Here is a 10,760-nt window from a genome sequence, read left to right as displayed (position 1 = left end):
ACTGGTCTCTCTCTGTATCAGGTTGGTATAACTGGTCTGTAAGTGGTCTCTCTCTGTAGTCAGGTTGGTGTTACTGGTCTTTAACTGGTCTCTCTCTGTAGTCAGGTTGGTGTAACTGGTCTTCAACTGGTCTCTTTCTGTAGTCAGGTTGGTGTTACTGGTCTTTAACTGGTCTCTCTCTATAGTCAGGTTGGTGTTACTGGTCTTTAACTGGTCTCTCTCTATAGTCAGGTTGGTGTTACTGGTCTGTAACTGGTCTCTCTCTATAGTCACGTTGATGAACTTCATCCACAGCACTGTGATGGCTGCCAGCAGGAGAACACACAGCAGCCCCAGACACACTGCAGCCAGTCTGCTGCATCTGCTCTCTGCAGTGTCTCCTCCTAGTGGGAAATAAACACAAAAGCATGTGTGCTTTAGTTTATGGGAGTATTAACACTTAACCCATTTCAGCATTTAAAGTAGACTCAGACCACTGAGAACAGCTAAACAAACACCAGACCAGTACTTGACCAGCATAAATCAGCTTAGACCAGTTTAGACCATTCTTTTAACTGGTTGTAAAATACATAGGAAATCTCACAAAGCTCAACTCAGCATTTAGAGATCTAAATAAGTGCAGTATCTAGAACAGCCTGAAAAAACGTTTTGTGCGTTATTTGAGCCAAACGTTACAAACTCTTCATGCCGTTTTTGTCTTAGTTAACCAGTAATTTCACATATTTTTTTGGGTAGTGGGTTTTGCAATTTATTTATTATTGCTAGAAACTTAGACAAGGATTTAGGGTAACCCAGATTTATTTGAAGTCTACAGACGAGGACAAGAGAGAGAGACGCTTGCACCGAGGATACTTCAATAAAAGGGAATTTATTGGCTACATGTCAAAACTACATTTGGACTACTTTCAAGGATAAACAACAGAAAATAAATAAAAATAAAAGTCAAAAGAAACAAACAGCTGAAAGTAAAGTGATTCACACCTAAATTGTATGAGGCAGTGTGGTTCTTGGGAAGCAGCTCAAAGCTTAGGTGTGAAAGAGCCTCTAGAGAATTAACCTAAGTATGGATGGGAATAACTATATATGTGGATATATCTATGAAGAGTTTTCTTATTAAATAAATCAGTGCCAGAGCCCTGACTGCAAATTGAAGGAGGCAGCTCACGTTGGAGTCGAGGGAGCTGACTTCAGGAGGGGTCGTCTGAGGACCGGCTCAAAGGCTGGAGCTCACGTTTTGGTTTATCTCCTCACTGGTGATGGAGGCTGCGTCGGCCACCGTTTCAGTCAGTGACTGGGCAGAGGCGTCTCGTGGCTGCTTGAGGATGGAGCTTGGGCAGCCTTTTGATGGTCAATCTGCTTACAGATTAGGGCGTGGCTCTGGGTGTGATGCTGAGTCTATGTGGCGTCAGAACTGCTCAGGCTGGTGATACTAATTCAACTTACTACCTCTCTTTGGCAGAGTTGAAAATGTGAATAACTTCTCCCTGGCCAGATGAGAAATCATTGACCTTTCTTCTCTAAGGTTGATTTAAACTTAAAGTGTACAAATGGACAGACAAGTTACAAAAACAAACAAAGGTTTCTGATCTGAAATTTTAGCGTTCTAATACTTCTGACCTGTCTTTCTGACCAAGGCCGGCACAAACTTAGAGATCAGCTATCATTTTGTTAAGAACACAGAACTCCCTCAAAAATTGCTGAGCACTCAGGTTTCGTTCAGCTGTAGGCCCTACCCTTTGGAGGCGGAGCCAGAGTGCTGATATGTTTAATTAGCTATTCCTTTTTTCTAACTTCTGATTAGTGGTGCATAATTTATGAGCGCCTTCCCCCAGAACTACTGCCTTCTTTGTGTCGGTTAGTTTTAAAACAAAGGAAAAGAAACATTATTCTAACATAAAATCAGTTTAACTTTCAAAACCAAGGAATGAACAACTAGGATATTCATGTATGTTTCATAAGAGACAGTTTAACCCTTGCTACCTGATACACAACATATGTTAAAAGACACAGGTAACATTTGACTGTAATATCTGGGTAATATCTGGGTTATGAATACATTCAAACAGGGTCGTTACCTGATGTATGAAGAAATAAAAATCAACAATGAAAGGAAAAAAAAAACAAAAGAAAGAAAAGAAAAGAAAACCACATTCAGGATGCATATTTGTCAATGGTCCAAACCCACTAGAATGAAATGGTTGCGTCAGTCTGTTATCAAAGCTATCCACTACGTATTCTGAGCCTTTAATGGGAGAAAAGATACAGGTTTTAAGTAACACACATAACAATAAGACCAATAAGAAAAGTAGTATTGCTTACAGATTATATAATTTTTGATAATCAAGCAGACAACGCAACAAGTTTTCTTGGGTTCTTTTCTTCATAAGCAAATATCCTTACGGCGGCGGTATGTTGTGTCTCATTCTCACCAATTGGGGGTGCTGTGGCTACCTAAATTGTTAATAAAATAAAATAAAAAAGGGCTAACTCTTTTATAGATTCTCATAACACCTCATTTTGGGGTCTCAAGACTTCTTGAAATGAACCCTGTTGAATGGTGGCAATTTGGAGGATGCACACTTTAGAAACTTGATTTCCTGTAATTCAAAAGTTTAGTTAAGAATCTTGGTAATACTCTGTAGCTGGATTCCAGGCATGGATTAATGCCTGGGGTACCTTTTGGGACAGAAGGTTGATAACCTCCCACGGTGTCCATGCTTGGTCCCAGGGTAACTTCCTTTTAAACTGTAAAGCTTGTTAGACAGGATAACTTAATCCTGTTTATGGCTCTTAGCGCAGACTTGACGGAGCCAAAGCTTTTAGTTTGGGTAATGTGGAGAGTTCTTGTACACAAGAGTGACCAGTGACCAGTGGTGTTCACTTCATTTGAAACATTAATGAGGCTTGTAGTTTGGGATTTTTGGTTTCTCCCCTTTAAAAGAGATAGGAGCCTGGTCTTGTCTGACTTGAAATAAATGCCAGACCCCTCAGACAGCACTGCATTAAAAGTCATGTTTCTGTGATGGACATCACCACATGAGCTCGGAAATACTTTGACCTTTGTCAGTAAACATTGTTCATCGCAACATCCACAATACACATTAAGACTGTACTGTGCACAGCTAAAGCCATATGTTAACGGACTGTTTTTCAGGGACACCAATGTTTATTTAAACATGACAACACCAAGAAATATTCTGCACATACTACAAGAGCATGGCAGTAGAGGCCTGCGCAGGACTGTTTTTTCAGTCCCGCTCCTGTGAGATTTCATCCAGTTCCCGTAGAAAATAGGAATCATATCTCCTAATCCCACCCGCAATCGCAATGATTTTTTGCGCACCCGCCCGCGCAGTCCTGCACATATCCAATATCTGCCACAGTCTAATCACAAACACGTTATCCTCTGCTGAAATAACACAGCAGTCATGGTCATGAGGCTCACTGTGACAAATTTCACCGAACACCATTTATTTACAATTTAAACACAAAGCAGGAATTAAACCACAGAGCGGTTATTTTTGCTGTTTTGCTGAGTGAAGCGGCAGCGCGAGCGCTACAGCTGGAACACGCTAACCTTTCATACATACAGCATTTGAGCTGTGGAGTGGAGCAGCGAGAAAGATATACAGACATTCCTTTTTCCAGATGGATAAATGGTCACTCTGCTCCATAAAAATATCATTTATAAATGTACACGGTATATCTGTTTATCCTGGACAGTATTCTGACTTGTGATTAGGCAAAAGTTTTAGGCCTGTAGATCAACTGGGAAATCTGTCTGCAGCACGGAATGTTTAACTAGTATTTCGTCATGGATATAATAAAAGTTTTCATGTGGTTTTCTGTTTAATTTTTAGTGATATTTATGGCTTATTTCCATGTATTTAGCCGCGTGACATGCATGGAAAACAATCTGCCCTAGGTCCTTTCTCTCAACACCACAGCTCTGCGCACATGCAGCCTGTTGGAAAGCGCTGACCACTTAACATGGGCGCCGAAATGAAAAGCAAGACTTTACGTGTTGCTCACACCCCGTGCGAAGGCCTGAGGCAGGGGTGCCCAATCCTGGTCCTGGAGACCTACCACATTGGAGATATGAGATCCAGCACAACTCTAATGTTCAGATACCCCTGAAGGCCTTCATGACATGGAACACGGAGCCGGTGTGTTAAATTAGGCTTGGAGCTGAACTCTGCAGGGTGGTAAATCTCCAGGATGAAGACACTAAGCACTCTTGCCCTAAGGGTTCCCCTCTGCATAAAATATGGCCTGTACAAAAGTTATGGGAAATGTTGGAACATTTATATTCATAACAAATGTGCAAAGGTGTGGTCTCTGTAGAGAATGTTCACTTACTGTCAGAAATGCATAATTAAAGACTGTGAGTGCTAGACTGACCTGCTGATGCATATAAGCACACTTGCAATTCAGAAAAGCAGAACTGAGACAGGCCATCAGTCAACTCCCAACTGCTGCAGAATGAAATGTTACTCCTAACAGCTTGTACTGACTGGAGATAACAGTAGTGTCACTAACTCAGTGCACATTAAGTGAATACTACATGGGGTCGTGAGTGATCAATGACTTCATTACGCAGAGAAAAACTGCAAAACTTTCCAGTACCTGTGTTGTGAATTTCTGGTTTCCTCTTGCTGTTGGTGTCCTCCATCTCTGTGTTGGGGTCATGGCGTCTAACAGTGTCTGCACCCTCATAAATAGCCACCATCATCACGGCTCGCTGTCCTCTGTTCAGCTCTTCAATGCTGATCACATCATCGTAAATATTCTGAGACATCTCTAATCTGTAAAAGACTCAGTAAAAGGCTGAATTACTGTGTCTCTGTCTGAAAACACTACTAATCATCTGCACTTCATATGCACATTCCTATTAGTCTGCTCTCAGTTCAGGAAATGACAAAGCTGTAGTAGCTTCTTTGGGTCAAAGTGTGAAAAGAGCAGAGTGCAGACTTCATGTACTCTCTTACATGTTGTTGCTGTCCCCTGAAAGCACTTAAATTATTTTGAATATATAGTCCCAAATGCCTTCACTCTACTATCACTTTAAATGCCCTTTTTTGTCCCACTTATAGGTGAATTCAGCACTTTGAGACAAATATGTAATGATTTGGAATTCAACACTTTGCTAAGGGCACATTCTAAAAGTATACTATAGGCTGCTGTGGGTTGTTTAGTAGCTCAGTAGTTCTCAGGGCTCACCAAGCTCAGATCCAAAACAAAATATTGTTTATAAATATATTCGGAATCAATTGTAGATTCAGCTTCATAGCTAATTCTGAATATATTTATGAAAAGGCTTTGCAACATTTAGATCTTCTTAGGAACCTAAACATCTTTTTTACTTCCCAGCTCTAGAATGTAAGCATGGATAGAGCTTGTTTGCAATAGTCTTATTGAGCGTGTGCAACATTTCTACTTGCAATGGCATTATGGCAGAACAGCTCTGCTCTAGTCAGCATTTAAAATAGTGAGTTACACTGAGGTCTGAGAGCCGCTGTAGATGTGACACTGTGATAAGCATAGAAGAAGCTTGGAGTTTCTGACAGTCACATGACTTCATGAGCAGAGGAACATCACGTGAGATGTTAATTTGACTATGTAACAGCCCCTCCCCCATGCTGCGTCTGCTGGCTTGACATCATTTAACTGTCAACAGGGTTAGCTGGCCTCTTCCTGTTCAAGCTGCTGTTAGTGACTAGCTTCCTGCTCCTGTGTGTATGCATACAATATAACCCAAACTACTTCAGTGTAAAGGGACAACTACAGGGTTCTAGCTAAATAACAGTTCCTTCTGTTCACATTTAAGCTGAAAATCTCTAATTATGGAGAACTCCTAAACTGAAGACCTCCAATACATCCCGGGTTGTGAGGTGCTAGTGGGTTTTACCATAGAGTTTTTATTTATTGCTTTTTTTAATAGACACATGCCCCCCTTTTCACAACTCAGATTCACATCAGCATAAAATGTTTTAACACTTATGTCAAATTTAAAACTTCATTTCCATTTATAGAACGTTATAACAGTGGCTTAAACACACTTTCTGTGAATGAGTGGAAATATATTTTTTGGTAGGCCTGTACCCCCCCCCGTACACCCCCCTGCCCCAACATCACCCCATTAAAGAGATTCAAGCTTGAGCTGCACCAAAAAGCCTCAAAATATGTTCTTTAAAGGGAACAAGCTAGCATTACTGCTCCAGAGTTGAAACCCTGGATTTCAGTCTCAGGTCACGGTTGGGGAGAATATATGAAGGCTGCAGCCTCTTTAGGATTCACAGTTCCTAAGGAGGGTTACCGGTTGCTTCAAGAAAGGGAGCTCCTCCAGGTCAGCATTTCAAATAAAAGAATTTAGCTAGCTGACAATGAACCAAAAATAGACCACTCAATTAAATTCTTTAGATACAGTTTAAGTTCTTAATGGTGACCACTGAGAATCATTTCTGCTGTAACATTACTTTGTCAGTCACCTATCAAGCAGGTCTGTACAGCAAACTTAGTAGCAAAAAGGAAGCAGACAGAACAGCATCTTTACTTTAGCTACTGTGGGTTAAATCAGTACATGAGCTAATGCTAACGCTAACAGTGCAACATGGCCCCTTTCTATATTCAATCCAGTCTTGTTTTCCTAGCTCTGCCCACCTGTGTTTTGTTTAACCTTTCCCAGCAGTTATTGTCTAGTCTCGTCTCGTGTGTTTAAAACTCTTATATTTCTGTATGCCTTTATGCTAAAAAGCCACCTGTCCACATTTCAGACCTGTGAGGAGGATCTCTGCTGAATTCTTGGATCTTATCCCTTTATGATGGTTGGGGACTTCTCTCTGCCTATGCTGATGCTCTAGACGCAAGCCTTGCCCGGCAGTCACAGTGTCTTATTAATCACTTGCCATGCAGGTAAAAGTTGCATCTGCTCTTTGTCTAGATCAGTCAAAGTCTTCACCACTGGAACTGAGAAACCTTGTGAAGCCATGTCCCTCATTGCCTCTGCTGCACTCCTAAACAGCCAGATACCATCCTCATGGAAGACCCGGAATCTCGCTGGATAAGGGGTCTTGAACATGATTTTCTTTGCTTGTACTACCTTATTTGCTTCAGCGTACTCACCACATTTCTTCAGGACAGCAGGGGGAAAATCATGATCCACATAAAAGCAGACATTGTTGTAAAGACCTATCTTTTCTGCCAGGCTTTGCGGAACACCTCTTCTTCTGTTCTGTAGCTGGAAATTTTTTAAACAATGGACCGTGGCCTCTCCTGTGGACTGGTTGGTTTGGGAGCCAGTGCTCCATGTGGTCTTTCGATTCTGAGTAGTTCATCATGTGAAAAACGAAGAGTACTCTTCAATCAATTCTCCAAAAAGCTGCTCATATTACAATTTCCTTCACTTCACAAATGCCATACATGTGGAGATTGTCTCTGCTTATTGGCCTTCTTGAACATTTAGCTTAGTCTTCATGTCTTCTTGGCATCATAAAAAGTGCTTAAGTAGCACTGCTACTGATTGGAGCCTCGTTCCTGCCTAATCAATTCGCTCTTCTGCTTGTTCTAGTCTGATGTTCATTCTGCTCAGTTCTTGTTTGATGTCACTCAGTTGTTGCTTGTTGTCATGTCTGAAGTCCTTAAGCAGCTCAATGGCTTTGATTAGATACTGGCTTATTGGTGGAAAGAGTGGATAACTCTTCTGGAAAGCTCTCAATTTGTACCTGTGAGTAAATGGCGTTCAGAGGCCAAGACATCAGCAGTAGTCATAGCACACCCCCTGAAGTGTTGGCCATCCTGTGAAGAAACAGATAGGTTGCCTTAACACCTTATAGCAGCATGAATCAGATCAATGTCGAGTCAGTCCACATAGTTAAGTTGCCAGCAGGGATGGCTAACTCTGTATTAGGGACTCCTGCCAACTGAGCTCCAGTGAGGGCTGCACACAATTCTAGGCGTGGCATAGAAGTTTGTTTGCAATGAGCCACCCTGGATCTTGCCATCCTAAATGACACATGAACACACTCCTGTGCACACTGTGCATAAAGACAGGCCACAGAACCGTATACTCATTCCAAAGCATTGCAGAAGACATGCACTTCTCTACCTGCTGCTTCATTGTCTGCACATGGGGGAATGTTGCATCTGGGTACTTCTACCAGAGATAGGTCTACAAGCTCCAACTCCCAGGTTCCCCATTGCTCCAGCACAGACCAGTTGATAGGATAAGCTCACCCCAGCCTATTTCTGCCTTCCTGAGATCTTGTATGAGGACTTTAGCTCTCATTGTGAAAGGTATAAGATACTCATATTCAGGGTCATATTGTGTGGCTAATACCTTATACACATTCCTGAGAGTTGGCTCAGTGAGTTACACAGCTTGATGCCTATAGCCCAAATGATTTGTGAAGGAAATTCCAGCGTAGGCCTAATGTAGGTTCTTCTGGGTCTTGGTATTGTTGGGAGAGCCATCGTTCTGTGCAGGTAGCTCTAGCATCTGCAGGGAGGTGTTCTAGAATGTTACTGGCCCACTGCCGTATTTCAAAACCCCCTAAGGCCAGCAGCTCCCGATTCTGGTCTATGAGGTCCTGGGCCTTTTCTGCAAAAGTAAGACTTTAGAGGCAATTGTCTACATAGAATGCTTGTTCTATGGAATGTACAATATCCTCGATGCCCACACTGTGTTCTCTCACGTGGCATTATAGAGCATAGGTGGCTGAACGGAGGCTGCATGTTGCCTTGAAAGGGAGTACCATTCAAACACTATGGGTTCATCCTCCCTTGCTCCAATTTCTTTATATCCTGATTATATCTCATCACTCCTTCCACCTCTACTCTGGTCGTGTGTTGTTTCAATATAGCCAAAGCTTGCTGATCCAACTTTGATTGGATGACACTTTTCTCTCTAACATTAGGCAAGGTGTCTAACGGCCGCAGTCATTCTACAGGGTGCAGGAGGTCAGCAGTGGGAGATGTAGCTGTGGTGAACAGGCACTGCTGATCACCCGTCGACAAATGAGCCATGTTTGATAAGCCTTGGAGAGCCCATCCAAGAGGAGAGCAGACTGCAACGGGACCTCCAGGTGGACCGACTCTTACTGGTTGGGCAGGGACAAGCAGGTGGGGGAAATCTGAGCCAATCAGTACCAGTAGGTGAACTCTATCTATAGATGAGAGAGGTAAACACTGTAGGTGATGGTATTTTGCCATCAGAGCTTTGACTGGGTAGCTATGCTCTGAGAGGCTAAGCTCATCTGCAGTAAATGCAGATGTGTGAGTGACAAGATAAGTAGTGTAACTGTACTGGCCTACAGCGAACTCACTTCTCTTCTTCTTAACATCTTAACAAGCTTTAGCAGCATTAAATCATGTCTGCTCCACACAACTACAGCTCTGTGTTACAGCAAACAACAGTCATATTTTATTATTAATGCATTCCCAAGCAACAAAAGTAAAAGAAATATATAGATATGGTATATAGAGTGGAATCATACATATAAGTTTGAGCAAGTTTGTAAGCACTTGGTAGCTTCAGGTGATCCTAATTTCAGTAAGGCAAAATCAGAATCTTTACCACTGCTGAAACTAGGCAAAGATGACTTAGGAATCGCATGGAATGTGGCAATCAGCAAATCCATTAAGTTAGTGCTTAGTGCTGAGTTCAGCCCTTGGTTGAGATGGTTTATGCCTGATCCCTGTAAGGGAAAATGTGGCTGTGGATGCAGAGCAGTTGGGGTATTGGGGAATGATTGGAGCTTGGGGTATGATCGGGCTTAATCCTTTGCAACTCCGCTGGATGTCTTTGGTGGCTGCTGGTTTGATCCGGACGTTCAGACCATCTATGACGTTGGGCAGAACAGGATGAATGCTGGCTGGAAACTGTGTATGGCCTTTGAGGTACCATGTTCTGTAGATGCTAGGGGAGGCACCCATGCTGACCACGTGTGAAAATCATAAGTCTCAGTAGGTTGTGACGTAGTATAGAGCCGGGACACTTGATGCGACATTATGTTTGCTGCATGAATGTCCTTTTGAAAAACTGATCTTCAGGTAAGGTGTGATGTAGAACAACAGAGAAGGTGGGACGTAAGCATCTGATATTGAGCCCCACAAAAACAGTTACTGAGGTCATGTTTATCAAACTTTTCCAATCTAAGTGGAGCAATACATGGAAATAATTTAAACATAAAGCTGTCAAATTTGGACAGTATAATTTGAGTTTAGACATGTAACACAGTGAAAAAGATTACATGTTCAGAAATTAGGCTCCCTGAGAGCAAACTGGAGTGATTTTAACAGGAAAATAGGATCTGTGGCACATTGAGACAAAAGCTCTAAGACTAAAACACAGGAAAACAAGTGTCCCCTGGGGAATGATTCAGTTCATTGAAGTGGGAGCTAATTGTATTACTTACAAATAAAAATTATTTACACATAATAACATTTTGCACCATCATTCATAAACTAGAAAGAAATCAAACATGTGAAAATGAAACTAGCTTTACTGCTCACCAAACTGCACTCTCTTTTCACATTAAGTTAACATTCAGCATTAAAACCTGACAGGTTAACCTTTGCAAAATATATTTATTTCCTTATTTCTTTGTTTTCATTTCTCAAAGTTTTATTCAGAGAAATAAGTTTTGTTCCAACATCAATGATATAAACTGTTGTGTAATTTTTCGCTATTCTATTCAATATTTGCCATTTCCATCAAGCCCTTTTAATCAATGTCAGAATATGCATTGAAATATGTGGATGGA

The 10,760-nt window shown here is 41.7% G+C and overlaps 1 protein-coding gene across 1 annotated transcript in view; it reads right to left on the bottom strand.

The window, feature by feature from the left end:
• Positions 1-4,877, bottom strand: part of LOC118816803 (C-type lectin domain family 4 member F-like) — a 31,382-nt gene extending 26,505 nt beyond the window's left edge. The window contains exons 1-2 of the mRNA XM_036583398.1: positions 4,627-4,877; positions 3-383 (exon numbers count right to left, since the gene is read on the bottom strand). Coding sequence (XP_036439291.1) covers positions 3-383; positions 4,627-4,798 — 553 coding nt within the window. The 5' untranslated portion in view covers positions 4,799-4,877. The remainder of the gene's footprint in view (positions 1-2; positions 384-4,626) is intronic.
• Between the last annotated feature and the right edge of the window lie 5,883 nt (positions 4,878-10,760).

Source organism: Colossoma macropomum, unplaced genomic scaffold (genome assembly GCF_904425465.1).
Source record: "Colossoma macropomum unplaced genomic scaffold, Colossoma_macropomum, whole genome shotgun sequence".
Classification (NCBI taxonomy): domain Eukaryota; kingdom Metazoa; phylum Chordata; class Actinopteri; order Characiformes; family Serrasalmidae; genus Colossoma; species Colossoma macropomum.
This window is presented reverse-complemented; position numbering and strand designations above follow the sequence as displayed.